Source organism: Halyomorpha halys, unplaced genomic scaffold, assembly GCF_000696795.3.
Source record: "Halyomorpha halys isolate HHAL.00 unplaced genomic scaffold, Hhal_1.1 Scaffold237.1, whole genome shotgun sequence".
NCBI classification, from domain to species: Eukaryota; Metazoa; Arthropoda; class Insecta; order Hemiptera; family Pentatomidae; genus Halyomorpha; species Halyomorpha halys.
This window is the reverse complement of record NW_027112495.1, coordinates 637,841-654,442: the sequence shown is the minus strand read 5'-3', so window position 1 is coordinate 654,442 and position 16,602 is coordinate 637,841. Positions and strand designations below refer to the sequence as shown.

Here is a 16,602-nt window from a genome sequence, read left to right as displayed (position 1 = left end):
TTCTTCTCTTTTTTGACATTTTGCTTTCGCCAATACTTAACTTATATATATATATATATATATTTAGCTGGAGAATTAAGACAGGGAATTTTATTTATTAATCCTGATAGTTTTTTGTGTCAATTCTGTTCTTCAATAACTTTACCACAACAATTATTATTACTATAATAATTTTTGATTTTATAGATTGGGTCTATAGCTCAAAGAGTACTTCTTGACATCATAATCCTTAAAAGATTTCTAAATATCCTCAGATATACCTTTAATATAATTGAATCCATAAAGTTTTTTATTATTTACCATTTCGTTTTCTGTTTTATATTTTTAAGGTTTATTTCCCAAATTTTATAATTCAATTTTTGTGGGTAATAATTTTCTAGGAACATATCAATTATCTTATTCTTCACCATATGCAACCTACTATCATCAGTTATTCTTATAGGTTTTTTACATATTCCTATAAGAATAACTAATTAAATTAAAAATTTACATTTCGTTTCTGGGTGGAGATCCATCTTTCAAAGAGCGCTGAAAATGGCACAATTGTACCAGTTAAAAAATCTATCAGCCATCACTTAAATTTGCCCAAGGCAAGTCATTGTTCCCTGAGTACCTCCATTGTTATAAATGTTTTTTCCCAAGAGTTGTAGTTTGCGGCTGTTTATTGTTCGCCTGGTGAAATATTTCATTTAGAATCTTTAATAACTCTATTCATATTTTAGGTAACAGTAAATAATAATATAAATTAAATAAATAAATAAATAATAGAAATAAAAAATAAAGACTAGGGAATAGAGCGACTCCATCCGGACTAGTGGAAACTACAATGGCCCATTCATTTGGCAGACGTTTTTAATATTATTTATTCTAGAAAGATTTTTACAAAACAGAAAATTTAGAACTGAACTTTTGATCTTTATTTTTTATGATGATTTACAGCTTTCAAAACTTTCAAAATATGTTATGTCATAGTTAACTTTCCTTCGGAATAGGTGTATTGAAATTTTGATGGCTAATTTAAAATGTATAAAATTCAAATAAACCCGTTACATAATAGTATTAGTACATCTCATAAATAGTTGATCCAGTTATTTGGAAGATAACCTATCAAGAAATTGACTAAGTGCCTCGGGACAACAGCGATTCAAGAGAGAAGAGAGTTAATTAACGAACTTAGGAGTCACTTGCGAACTAATCTCAGCGTTCAGATTAAATTCAAAGTTACTTTTTCTTCAGAAGTTACATTGTAACCGACATCTGCAGAATATTTTCTCCCTAAATAAACTACTTAATTTAAAACTGTTCCCCTTTCTAATGATGAAACTGGTTCCTTAGGAATGGAAATGTGACAGCTTGTGTATTCATCAAGCATGCTTAGTAAAGACTCCTAGAAAATGTAATATTTTTTTTCAGAAATTTTTTTTTGTAAATGTACAGGTTATTACATATTCTATTTCCGACGTAATTTATCAATTAAACACCATATTACATTTATTTAATAAGTTTGGAGATATAATTTATTTATTCACTCATGATTAGGTTTTAATAAAAACAGAAACAAACCATTTTTTTTTTTTTCAAAAATGTTCTTGAATTTACATGTACTAATTTTTGAGATCCCTCACAAGGGAGGCTACGGACGCGGGATCACATATTGCAATGAAACATTTTTTGGTGATACTAGGACGACAAATTTCGTGTCCGAGGGTTTTTGGGTGGGGAAAAATTATTTTGTATAATTATAATTTTTAAAATATTATTATTTTAAAAATTATAATTATACAAATTGTAATTCCACCTTTCCTCTACATGTATAAGATACTTATTATACACTAATCGATTTGTTTTTTCATGCGAAATATGAATAAAAAATAGTTGATCGTATCAAATGCGTTTAAATGCACACAGAATTACAAAATCCATAACTATGTAAAGTAGACCATCCATAAACATACTTGAATGGGATATTTCATATAAATTAGAAAATTTTAACTTGATTTTTTTCTTCTCTCGTCCTTTGCTAACTTAAACTTTCACAACTTCTCACAATTTATAATCAAATACAACGGTACTACAACTGTTGAAATTAAATACGGGTTAGAAGGGGGAAGTTCTAACACATATCAATATATTTTAGATTTTATGCCTTATGGCCCTAAATTTTCCATAAGCTTCGTGTAGATTAATGGAGTTATGTTGAATTTTTACTGGAATATTCTTTAAGTTTCAACAGGAACAAATTTTATCTGTTGAAATTTTTTAATTTTTTTAATTAGTAACTTAAATGTAATCAAAGTCTTACTTCTATATATTAACGTTAAAATTCGAGATGTGAAGTGTAATTTATTTTTAATAGAGAGACCACTTCTTAAGTGCGCTAGACACTAGAAGAAAAGTAAATAACACATTTGATTCTCTAAATACTGTGGGATACTCATTTTCCTTATCGAATTAACGGTAACAGTTGGCAGTTGACAACAGAAATTCAGCGACACTCTCCAAGGTCTTACGCAAACCCAGTGATAAAGGGAGTGGTAAAGATCTTTAACATATATCTTCTCTCATCATATTTATTTTTATTATCAATTCTTTAATTCTATTTATAAAAGTATAATTGTCTATTGATTTACATTCGATTTTCTATTTGTTTTATGATATCTCTCTAATGTTTTTTACAGATATTTTTTTTCGCTATTCCTTTGTATTTTAATGTATATTTTTTTTTTATACTTTAGCATTAATGTTTAAATCGAAATTCACTAAATCATTGTTATATAGGTAATATGGCTATTTATAGCAAAGGAAAAATACTTTATCCAATTCTATTTCTAAAAATTTCTGTTAAAAGAAGACTACTTGTTCATTCAACTGCCAAACTCAGCTCGAGAAAGTAAGGTATGACGTAAGATGACTTACTATGCACAAAGAATTTTGAAGTTATTTCAGACTTTAAATACACGATCTTCTGCATATTACCAAGTTCCCTGAAATATATAATCAAGTAGAAGAAAAAGGGTCAGTAGGATACAGCTAGAGGAACCATCTTGCCATCAATGGAAGCAGGAGGCAGTTACTAGACAAATTAAGAGAGAGGCACTTAGCAGTTCTGTTAAGAGCTCGCCAGATAACTGACCAGACACAACTTTCCACTCCTCCAACAGAGCTCTGTAATTGTCGAATCACTATTAGTTGGAGTTGTCAAGTAGGGCCATTGGAAATAGGGCACAGCATTTGCAAGTACTTAGCCGATGGAAAGTCAAACAGTAAGGGTTTAGCATATTGTTCGAGAGGTGCTTAAAAGGTCTGTGCACTGGAGGTGGCTTCTGATTTGCACCAGGACAACAATATCTATAATTATTTGAATAGACTAATCGTCACCATTAAGATTCTTAAATTTAATATATTATGAACTATTTCAATTGATTCAATGAACCAAAGAACAAAACTGATTTTGAATTTAATATCCCTTCACAATCTGCTATTCCCATACTTTGATTTAATCACCAAGTCAGTCAACTCAAAATCTATTAGAACTTTATTACTCTTCTTTGAAAAAAAAAATCTAATTACTATTCTCCTGTGGTACTCTTAAAAAAAATTAAAAGGTTTGCTAAAAAAACGGAGATAGCTCTATCCTGAGGAATTTTTGACTTACATGTACTATTTTGCCACAAAAAACAATTCTTTCTAAATATTTATTAAAAATATTTCTGTATATAAAAGAAATAAATTAATGGTATTTTTTCCCCCAACAAATTGTATTTATAGAAGTATACAGAACATGGTTAAAGAAAAGCTTAAAATAAAGTTAATGCTTAAAAAAGTAGACGATAGAGTTCGAAACATTGATGTTAAACAAAATTTTTTATTAAGAGTATCTTAAATACTCATACTTTATATTTTCAAAAAAATGATAACCGCAATAAAGGTTGGTTCCAAAGAAAAAAAAGTGTAACATCTATTTATAGTTAAGATAGCAATGAAGCTTATAATACATCGTCTGAACTTTTTATTTTTGGCTTAAAATACAACCTTGATAAGTGGAAACAATTGAGGAAATTGTTCATAAAAGCATTATTTAACATAAGTTAAAATATTGAATTTAAAAAATTTTGTTTACTGGTTTCCAAAAATCTAAAAATGAGAGCTACCTTCATTTTACAGCCTATCCTTTAATTGCTATTACTACTAAACAGGGTTTCCAAGTATTCAGATTTACCTTCCTATACAATTTTCGAAATTTTGGTTAGATTTTCGAAGGTTCATAACAGTGGTAACTGGTATATCTTTTGGGTAGATTAAAAACTATTTTTCCGCACCTAATTGTGAAATTAAAAACATATTGGAGTACTTTTATGAAATCAGATTTCATGACAGATCCATGATGGTCATTTTTTCATCATGAAAATCAAGGTTAAATGATAGGAAAAATATTCTAGCTGTGAGACAGTGATTATTTTTTTATAACCTCAAAAATAATTTATTAAATAAATCAAAACATGTATCCTTTTTTGTCACAATACTTTTTATTTTTCACCAGTCCAATGTTCGACCATTTTAGCCATCCTCAAGGACATCTTCAATTATAATTTCTTACTCACATTAAATTTAGAGTTTTTTTTATTTTTTTATATCATATGGTAGTGAATTTGTGTGGATAATCTTATATAGGAAGAATTAAATATTTATGATTTTAAATTTAAATAAACCAAAAAAAAATAGGCTTTTAACTTATAATTAATGAATGACCAGGGAAGAATAGCCTGCAAAGGTAACTCTAAATTTAATGTGAGGAAGAAATTATAATTGAAGATGTCCTTGAGGATGACTAAAATGGCCGAAATGTTGGACTGGTGAAAAATAAAATGTACTGAGACAAAAAAGGATACAAGTTTTGATTTATTTAATAAATAATTACCTTGTCTCAAGAAATTGAAATAATATAATTAAACTCAAAAATAATATTTGCCATGAGGTCATTAATGCTTAATCTCCAAGTTCAGAAAATTAAAACATATTTTCGTAATAATTTAAAGCCTAAAATAAATTATCTAGCTTTATTTCATGGCATCAAACGGATTTATTTGGGTTATTAAAAAGATTTTGTTTGCTCAAAAGATGAAGTGATATTATTACTATCTTCCTGTCAGGAAATGTAGGATAAGTCGGCATATTAGGTTTATTTAACATATTGCTATTTGAGATGAAAAGTATATTCTCAAAAGGAAAACATCATCAATGTCCTAAGCTTTACAAATACCGTCTCTCTCTGATTCAGAAATGAAAATTATTAGCTTGGATATTGAACTTCCAATAACTCGGTTCTATGTTATATATTTCAGAATCAGGATTATATCACGAAATATACTGGTGATATTTGATGATTTTTTAAATAGACTGGTTATCCACTATTAATATATTTCGGAACATTAATCAATGATGAGTTATGTTAGAGTAAGTTTTAATATTTGAACAACATGAGATAAAATTAGTCTCCCGACAAGAATAATAGATCCTAAAATCAAATAAACCTTATTAAAGTCGTAACATTTTGAAATTTTAACGTCGTATGTACCAGATATATGAAACACCACTTCCTATTTTTTTCCATCCATGTATATTCCATATTCTGTTTAATATACTTAAGAACAAAAAACAATGAAAATAATTTGCACTGTAACTCCAAGTAATTTTCTGAGTGAATTCAATAACTATAATGAAATTTACTACCATTTTATATAACTGATTGTTAATTAAAAATATTATGTAATAGGCCAAGAGTAAACTCTATAAAAATACCATACATCTAATAAAAATATAAGTAGATGGTCAGGGTTGCGGTCAAAAAAAGAAGAATAAATAGTTTAAAACTATTTGTTCTTCTTTTTTTGACCGCAACCCTGACCATCTACTTATATTTAAATCTTTACGGTCAACTATATATACATATATATCTAATAAAAATATTTTAAAGACGTGTTTTAACAAAGGGAATACCGTTTATCCTTCATTCTGTATTTTGAATTCAATTGAAAGAAAGCAGGTTTTGCATTTTTTACGCATAATAATAAAAAAAAAAAGTTTGCTGTGAGTTTAATTTTCCTAAAAAGGGTTATTTAATAGTGGAGGGGGGGGGAGGGAAATAAATCGGGTTAAATAATAAATGAAGCTTATACAATTTTTTTTTTAATATAAATTATTAAAGAAAATTTGATTATTATAATATCTTGATCCATCTCTTTAAGTTAAGAAACGTTTGCTTAAGTTAACCTACATACATTTTTGTAATGAATTTAATATAAGTTTGAGGACAAAGTGTAGGTCATCCTAATGTTTTTAAAAATGAAACAAAAAAAAAAATCAAATTAGGTATCCATATTTAATGAATAAAGAATGAACGAAATTATTTTTTTCCTTTAATTAAATAAAATTCCAATGATGTGCTGTTGACGTAGTTCAATATTTCATTTGTAATTAATAAGTATTATGACCCCAAGATTCGAGGATAGAAGAAGATAAATAATATATAAATGATTTCTTGGCATCAATGACACTCTGGAGAAGAGACAAAGCAAATAAATACTTCCAGTTTACTTTAATCCAATATTAATAAATCCATATTTAACGATTTTGAGAGAGGCATAAAAATGCTTTTAATTGAATTAATTACTCATCTTATGTAGATATTATATTATTTAGTCATTAGATGAACAAATAAATTGCGAAGGTAACTAAGAAAAAGTATTTTTTTTTTTGGAATAAAACTTCATTATTTGAAATATTAATTCATTATTTGGTGACGAAAAAACAATGTTATTACATGAGTAAAGAAATTGCAGACATTTCTTCACAGCAGCTAGCCCTTATATCGATATTGACACACGATGCTAAGAGACTATACTTCATTTTAAACCTTGCTGCTATGTACTCAAACTTGACATTCAAACAATTCGAGTACACCTCGAATATCCCAGAAGTGTTGTTTCAAGGCCTCACATTGGCAGTCGTGAGAAGCGCAAATTCAACTTGGGTAAACTCTCTATTCTGGGCGATGCTATTAATGTCCGAATAGATTAGATTTTCTCAATTAGAAGCGTGAATGGTTATTATGTAAAATTATTAAGTGTCTTTTAATGGTTATTATGTAAAAATGTTTAAAAAATTCCAATAATAAAAAGTTTACCATTACCAGAGGATCAGTTGGGTTAGTATGGGAAGAACGAAATGCTTTATTTGGCCATGTAGCCCAAATAAATAGGGTTGTACCCAATCAATCAGCGTACCCAGCAATCCATAACTGGACATATATTCACTACCATACATTACCATTTTTCATACAATAATTATCATTAAATAAATATAATACACTTCAAATACATATTTTTGTTCCTAACAATTTTTTTTTCGCTGTATATATATTGTTTTTTCTCCATCTTGAACAAAGTCAAATAACAATTTACGAATTTGTTCAACACATTATGCCTCCTGTTTCACTCCTTCATACCTCTCCTCTCCAGTGATCCGCAACAACGGATTACCTAAGGTAACCGAAAGTTTGAATTGAAGGGACTGCCATAATGTAGGCATTAGTAACGCCCTATTTGGCCAACATCCAAAACTCACCTCCTCCAGCGCTCTCTGTGGTGAGAAAAAGTAACCTGGATGAGAGATCCAGTTTTGCTTTGAAACCTGCAGTCAATTCTTCTTTGTTCACTCATTAGTAAGATCTACCATGATTGAGTAGATTTACTGTAGTGATTCCTAGCAGCAGAGGAGAGAGGCATAGGAATGCGGAGAGAAGAAGGGAAGCATGTAGTGAGTCCACACAGTACAATATAGTTAACCTCCACTTCATTATATCTTCATTTTTCCATAGCCCAGTCATTCAAAATTAATTAAACCCTTTTAACTATTAATGTTTTATTTCGGCCACCCCATACACGACTTGTAACTTATATAATAGAATTTTATTTTCATTTAATCATGTTATATTTTTCAATTATACAGTCCACTTAAAATCCAACCAGCCAACCAAAAGTGAATGTGTGCTTGGCATTTAGTTGAAGGCATACTTCATTCACGTTTAATCAATTAAGCACATCAACAGAAATCATCAATAGATAGCAAGGTATAAATAAAGCAGAAATGAAACAATCACAGAATTAGAACTGTTGAATAAAAAAATAAATTTAAGAAGAACTAATAGATAAATTTGAATAGATGAATAAATAAGTTAGAACACAAAAATAGAATGACCGTCCTACATTATCAGGTTTATTGTCATTAACTCTTTGTATATAACAAGTAACTGTATATAACATATAACAATGAGTAACATAGTATATAACAATGAGTAACACTGTATATAACAAGTATCATTACATCCACTTATTAGTGCATTTAACAGCTTCAATTTGACCATTAATAAATCCAGACATCCTGTTTTTCCTAAACTAACATTTTTTCCAAACAACGAGAAATTAAAATTTTGTAAATTTATCTTTGTATATATCATGATAGCAGAAATTCTTAGGGATATGATAATCACTAAGCACTTTATGATATATTTAAGGAGCTTCAGATTGAACCCTAATAAAAATAAAAAACAATGCCGGTGTTTAAAAACCAGTTCCTCAGAAAATATTGAACGTAAGGAGCTCTATTTTTGCCTTCAAATTTAGCAAATTTGCTCAACTTAACAAATAGCTTTCATATTTCTTTTAGTACAGTAAGTATTTTTTTATGATACTGAATAAAGAATAAATGAAAATTCATTTTTTTCCTTTAATTAAATAAACTTCCAGTGGTGTACTGTTGAGCTGGTTCAATATTTCATTTGTAATTAATAAGTATTATGACTCCGAGATTCGAGGATAGAAGAAGAAAAAGATTATATAAATGATTTCTTGGCATCTCTGGAGAAGAGGTAAAACAAATAAATACTTCCAGTTTATTTTACTCAATGAATAAGAATGAAATACTTTTCAAATAATAGTAAAATGCGGCTACTAAAGTATTAAAAGGAAAAAATAAATATTTATATAAATTTATAAAAATAAATAAATAATGTTAGAAAATTGTGCGGCTTGGTCATCTGTGTTTTGATGTTGATCCTTTGTTCCAAATTGGAGCAAGTACAATAGTGAACACTGAACCTTCTTTTTTTTTTTTCTTTTTTTTATCAATGGAAGAATTTCAATGAGCGCATTCCTCAGCCCGATCCTCCAGGATAACCATACGACTTGAAAGAAAGAGGAAGGCAATATAAGTGCAATATATCCAGACTCACCTTTCCCGTTGACTTGACCCCCTTCCAGAGGGAGAAGTAGACCAATAGGAAGACCGCCAGGACACAAAGGGCCAAAGACCACTTTATAGGGCCGATCCTGTCCAGCCCGTCAGACTTGTACTCCTCCAGCACGCTCCGTCTGGAACAAGAAGGTTATGTAAGGTTCTGTCAGTGTCGTAATGGAAGTGGAGGTGATTACGAGGATACTAGATATAAATAATTTATGGCCACTAACCAAACAGAAATGCTGAATTAGCTCCCTCCTCCTTCAAACGAATGCTTTTATCCATCCATTTTATTATAAAATGATTTAATAATTATATTTTTATTTGTTTTTTGCAATAAATAGAGTTTAGTCTATACAGTAAACGGCTTAAATATACCAATATAGCTTCGCTTGTACGACACGAATAATAAATTCAAATAAATTAACAATGACATCTAAGCTGTGTATGTTATTTACATTTCTGAAAATTGAAAACATTATTACATATTTAACATTATCAGACAGTCAAAAAACTACAAGCCATATTCAGATGTCAGGTAGTTATAATATATAACCAGATATTAGTTTGAGGTTTTGAGTTGTACATACAAATAGAAATTTAAGATACAGTTCTGTGGGTACCGCAAAGATTATATACCAAGAATTTAGACTAAAATTATTCGATTTGGGCGTTTATCGAGTTGAATTCTCTTGGTACGCGGAACTACTTGGCCAAAAATGAAAGCAATCCTCCAATGCCATTCCATCACAAGCAAGATAATTTTTCAGTTATTTATTAAATCGTTTATTGTTATTATTTTTTGGAATAATGAGAAATATTTACAACTCGATTCTAATTCACAAGTTTTTGGATGAGAGGTTAAACAAATTTATTTGTTGTTCAATATTTAAATGTTTGATTACCTAACCCAACACTATCCTCGCCACATATGGCGATGAGATATGTGTGCTTTCAATAAATAATGACCCGTCCATTTTATTCCAAACCTTCCAATCTCACATGACATAAAAAATGGGTTCAAAACTGGAGAATCAAAATAAATTTCATCAAATTACCTTCAACTTTGGTGGTAAATTCATGACTTCCTGACCTACAGCGCCCTTTAATAACACTTCACTTATTTCTATCTTATACATAGGATTACATTTGGACAAATGCCTATCTTGAAATCCTCACACAAAACTGAAAAGTCAGGAAACTGATCGCCGATTCAGACTACCACGCTTACTAGAAAAACGGTCAAATAATTCCAATAAACTACTAAAGACCCATTTATATGATCTTAAGAAGGCCTAACTAGACTTACGGAGTTGAGCTTTCCGGCTGCACTGAATCATTAAATACCTCTTGGATCCTTACGATTCAAAATACTTCGTAAAATCCTTAATGCTCCATACTTTGTCACAAATCGAGTAATCCATCAGGACCTCAATGTTCCATATGCTGCTAGCGTGGCCAGAATCAGATATCAATCCTTCTATGATTAACTACCTAACCACCCAAACCCACTTGTTCCTTACCTTGCTTCATTGCAACCTTCGTTTGCTGATAATCCTCTTAAACGTCTGAAAAGAAGATGGCCTCGAGGTCTTCTACTCTAGAAATGCTATTGGAGTTCAATGAATGGGAAGATTCTCCATAAGTCTGTATTATGCCATTGTATAACTAACACAACATTTACTTGTTGCATATAGGTTGTGAATATCAATAAATGAATTATCAAAAAAAAGAAGACAAAAAAAAGGCTTGATCGGGTGTATCAAGGAACCGAACCTTAAATTTGCAAAATATAAGGTAGTACTATATTGTTGTTCCTTAAGAACCATATCTTAACCATGAACCCTTGAAACCTGCATATTTCTCAAATTAAATATTACACTATAGAATGAAAATACTAGGCATTAGCTAATAAGTGTGCCATATTTAGTTATCTCAAAGAAATATTTAATTATGTCCATTTTTCGATCAGTCCATAATACAAATGAATTCGAATAAGAATAAAAACCTGAGCCTAAGAAAAAGTCCCTGATTTTATCTTAGTCATTTTTAAGCATAAAATCATTATAAGTTATAGGAAAAAATGTCAATCCGTTTTCCGATTTCATAATTTTGGGTTTTAAATTGAAATTGTCACAGATCGACATTTCATTAGTTTGAATCCTATTGTTGTGGGGAGGTGGAAAATTAGGCGATGAAGCTACCTTTTTACTAAAATCTTTAGATTAGATTCAACTTCTTTTGTGTGATCCATATATTCAAATACATTGTTATTTATGTAAAAATATTGTTAATTATTTGTTTGCTATATGAATATACGCATTAGAACAAATATGTGATAAAGTAATAGTATTTAATATGAGTTAGGTTTTATCCTCATTAAAATATATTAACAGGGCGTAAATGATGAATTATTTTTATGTATTTATTGCTATTTACAACAGTATTTACATAAAGATACATCAATATGATGTAAGGTCGAAATGGAGTGATACAGGCATGTAGAGAAACTACCCATAGGTACACTAGAATGTCTCGAAGCCATCTTCTTTTCAGGCGCCTCGAAGGATTTTCAGAAATAGACGAAGAAGCAAGGTTAGAAACTAGAGGGTTTTGGTGGTTAGGGAGTTCATAATAGAAGGATTGATATCTGGTTCGGACTAGACCGGTTACATATGAAACATTAAGGTGTATATGAATGATTTTATTTGAAAAAAAAATCCTCTAAACTATCATTAATTTCGCTCACTTGAAATAAATAACTACTTCGAATTGTTAATAACAATACACAATAGATAGATAAAAATATTAAAGAATTTTATAAATAATTAAAGGAGAAAACATAGACACAGGAGTTCGACTCGGAAAAGCCGCATTTCTTCCTATCGCATTCATATATACACTTAACTATCAATGTTTAGGGCGTGTATCAGATAGTAATATGAACGATGAATGAAAACTCTTTATTTATAAAATTACAATTCTTTGTAGCAATTAAAACAATAATTATAACAAAAATTAACACTTTTTATGTGCCAAAAAACAACAACTAAATTAATAAATGATGAGAGGATTTAAATGGGTTTGCTACTAAAATTAATGTAAAAAAATGAATGAATTACAATAACACTATAATTAATAAATTACTACAGTATAAATAGAATGAATTACTGATAAATAAAATTAGTTTAAAATAGATATACCAGGGAAATAAAATATGTTGACGATAATTTCGGAATTGGCAAATCCATTTTGGACAATAATTTTGCCCATGGTTAAACATAGAAACCTCCCGGTCACAATTTGTTAAACGTTATATTTTTGGCAGATACAAAGTCGATATTATGTTATTTTAATCTGGAGAATTCCTAAAATACCAATTTAATACTAATTGTTAGTTTTTTTATGTGCATAGCGCACATGATAAGGATGACAATTACTGATATTGCATGAGTTAAAAAATAAATTTTACAAATCAGCATTGTACAATCATTGAAAATGTATAACTACAAGTTAAAAAACTAATAGATTAATTAGAACTTCATTATGAATCTGGCCCCAGTTGATTAGCTAGAAAATAAGGAAGTACCTAGGAGTCTCTCATTAACTAAAAACTAAAACCGATATTCACTGGAATATTATTTCCTATAACCGCCTCCACTTTCTCTTTGGGTGCTCATATGGCTACGTCACAGTTTATACAAATCCTTTTAAATATATCTAAATCAAATGTGGTACTGAAGAACTATAATATTGTATGTATATATTTATAAGCTTCACTCCTAATATGTGAAATGAGAGCACGTAATGGTTCCGCTAAGTATGGCGAAGTCAGAAGCCCACATGTTAAGTAAGTTTTAAGACGCTTAAATTTTAAGTAAGTCACAAGAAATAAGCAAGTTTCCATATATACCCTCTTTGCGAGGGTACAACAGCCTAGCTTCTTTATTCAGACCGGATTTTTTTGCAGTAAAAAAGCTGAAAAACGTGCAGTAAAAAACCCAAAATGTGCAAAATCGTGCTGTAAAAACTGAAAATATCTATAAAACACTCAAATCCTCCATTAATCAACTTTATTATTTGATTAACGTTATTAATACATGACAACCATGTTTGAATCAGATCAAACCAGCCAAATACTCTCTACATTTATGCGAACATAAATAAAAAACTAAACCAGATTAAATTCTTAAAATTGTATCCATATCAGAAGCGCTATAAGACAACTAACTAATAGTAAATGACTTTGTATTCATATTAAGAACGCTGGAATCCAATTTTTCAACTTCTAAAAACTACCTCAATTCTAATTTTTAGAAAAAATATACAAGGACACTACGTATAAAGGAATATTTAAAAATATTCTTCTGAGAAAAATTCTCTTTTCAATGTCCCTTCAAGGACTGTATTTTGCGATGGGAGAGTTTAGGGTACAATTGAAGGGTCATTATTCAGTGGTAGCACACATGTGTCATTTCCAAAAGTGTGCATTTCATATAATAAAGTGCATTTCTGAAGGAGGTGGTAGATTTCTAAGATATTTTGTACGCAAGTTCGGTAAGTGGGCCTATTACCTATTGTCCTTTTTGCCATCCCCAAGACAAACCAATGAAATGACTCTTTTACGTAGCTTATTCCTCTATATCGAACCTTTTAGACTTTCTGATGAGATTTAAAAGGGACTCCCAAGTTATAGAGGAAGCCTCATTCCCTGTGATTCTATGAAAGCTTAAAAGCCTGTATCTTTGTGATACATACCTACCACAGTCAGCTACGTAACGTAAGGCAGTCTCTGGGGCCTGTCCGCATAAGCAGCAGGTTTTATCATGGACTACTCCACATATCTTAAGATGTCTTAACGTAACTTTGGCATTTAGTCAGTATGTAACGGTTTAACCGTCCATAGTGTATGTCTATTCTATAGTCTAAGAAAACAAATTACTCACTCGAAGAACTCCGTGGCCGGACTTTTACTGTAGTTACTGACGGCTATTTCCATGATGGGGGTGCAGTTGGGTGTGTTCCAGCTGTTGTGACAACTGGTCCAAGGAAGCTCCGACCTGAAGCTGGCCACGAGGTAGTAGACGGCCCAGCCGATGATAGTGTTGTAGTACATCCCCATGTAGACGTCCAGCAGGCAGATAGCGTAGCCGACGCCTGCAAAATAGAAAAGGTATTCATAATGTAGAGTATCATTAATATCTAGACAGAAAAGATACGGTACTATTGGATTTGGAAATAAGATTGAAATGGATTTATATTTGTTATTTCACGGCGGACTCACAGATTTAACCTTTCTACTAAAACATTTTGTGGCCTGTGAGAGGATAACCAGACATAGGGATAAGTTTAATGAAAATAAAGCCCTCTACTTTACATTGACAACCAACCGATCCCACAAACAAAAACATTGACATAATCGGGACTTATTTTTTGGAAGAGGTTGTAAAGGGCTCACACGTTAAGACAAAACGTAAAATACTAAATTTCCGACTATGTCTATTATATTCCATACTGCACAGACGTTCTAAGTAAGATATTTCTTCATATAAATATTTATTAAAAGCTTTACAGATTTATACTTATTAAATTTGTGGACTTTCCAAAAAGATACACGTAGAGAAAATACTAACGTCCCAATTTTTGATACTGATAACAAATTTATTACTCAACGTTTCACGAGAAATTACATGAAAATTAATTTGTGCAGGTGGTAACAAATGACATTCCTGCAGAGAAGAAGTTGGATAAAGGACCTCGTCTGAAAGTATAGTTTATTTGAACGTCAGAAGGATAAACCACTGAGTGTTATCTTCCTCATGTCCACACAATTTATTCCATTTGCTAATTGCATTGGTTTTGTAGATACAAATAAAGTTTTTAAAATAAAAAAAAAGTATATATAAAATATGTAATTTTGATGATGATGGAAGATTGAAGATGAGCTTATGTAGCTAAAAATGTCTATTATAATAAAGATATTAAGAAGTAAAAAGTATCATATTTTGGATAGCTCAAATTTCATGAACATTTATCACTGAAAATTGTCGTTTCCTTGAAAATCACATATACATATTATTTTTTTAAAATAAGGTCTTAATTACATTTAACTTTTCTTATTCGAAACCTAAGGCAAATATTATTCGGAAATAATCGGCAGCTAGTTGATGCTGGAGCGATGCTGGCAAAAAGTACAGGCGGCACGAAGCCCGACGATGGAGCGAGCGATGAGAGATAAGGATCCGTTGTTAACAGTGAATAGAGTGCAATCACAAACAATCACATTAGCCGGCTCCTCCAATCTTGCTGTCAATTGGATTTGCTCCCAATTAGCACTCTCCCCCCTTTCTTGGCTCACAGGGGTCCCTCTATTGGAGCCTTGTCCGCCTTTTTGTCGCGGTACTTGAACAAATTGTGTATTCCACATTTGTAATCATTAAATGATAATGGCTAAATATTACATTTACCGATTTTTAATAATTAAATTTAAAATAAATTCACTTTTTAAGGGTGGTTAATTGAAAGAGATAGAAATAATACAATCTTGTCAAATAATACCTTAGCAAATCCTGATATTTGATAACGACAATACAAACAATCATTGTCCACATATATTGGCCATCAAAAGCTTAGTACCACCAGTCTAGTCACGAAGTGATGCTTGCTCATTTTCAATATAATAAATACTACTATAAATATACTTGGATTATATTTGGTTTAATCTTTATTTAATAATAATAAAAAAGGCTTAGGAACCCCGAAGGTTGGATGCTGATATGACCAATCGAAGTCTATGCACATCTGTCAATTGATGCCTGTCCAGTCCAAATCCACAAGATCAGTCTTGTCGCAATCCTCCCTCTTACACTTCGTCCTGTCCCTCGGACGTTCACTCGTCGGATCAGTGTTTATTATTTTTTTAGGCATCCATTTGTAACCAAGCCAACTACACCAACTACAACCATACATTCCAATCTTATTCGCCGCAATGCTATTATCTGCTGGTTGCCGGTTGCAGCCATTAAAATTCTCAGATTAACTCATCCTTCTTCAATCAGAATATTTTACGCAATACATTATTTTTAAACTCTTTAAGGTTCTTATTCCTCGCTTACTGTAAGAGAGAAGTAAGATGCATAATAGTATTGTATATCCTAACTTCAAAGTTTCTAGATAGAATGCGACATCTAAACGATTATTTTTAATTGATAGATTTATTTATTGATAGATATTAAAATCTGCCACACAGTTGTGGGCAATAGGTAATAGTGATGAATGATCTCATACATACTAAAATATAAAATAAAA

General features: G+C 30.6%; 1 protein-coding gene across 1 annotated transcript in view; it reads right to left on the bottom strand.

The window, feature by feature from the left end:
* SerT (Serotonin transporter) overlaps positions 1–16,602 on the bottom strand; it is a 172,285-nt gene that overhangs the window by 67,260 nt on the left and 88,423 nt on the right. Inside the window, exons 5-6 of the mRNA XM_014419417.2 lie at positions 14,241–14,451; positions 9,290–9,428 (exon numbers count right to left, since the gene is read on the bottom strand). Of these exons, the coding sequence (XP_014274903.1) occupies positions 9,290–9,428; positions 14,241–14,451 (350 nt within the window). The remainder of the gene's footprint in view (positions 1–9,289; positions 9,429–14,240; positions 14,452–16,602) is intronic.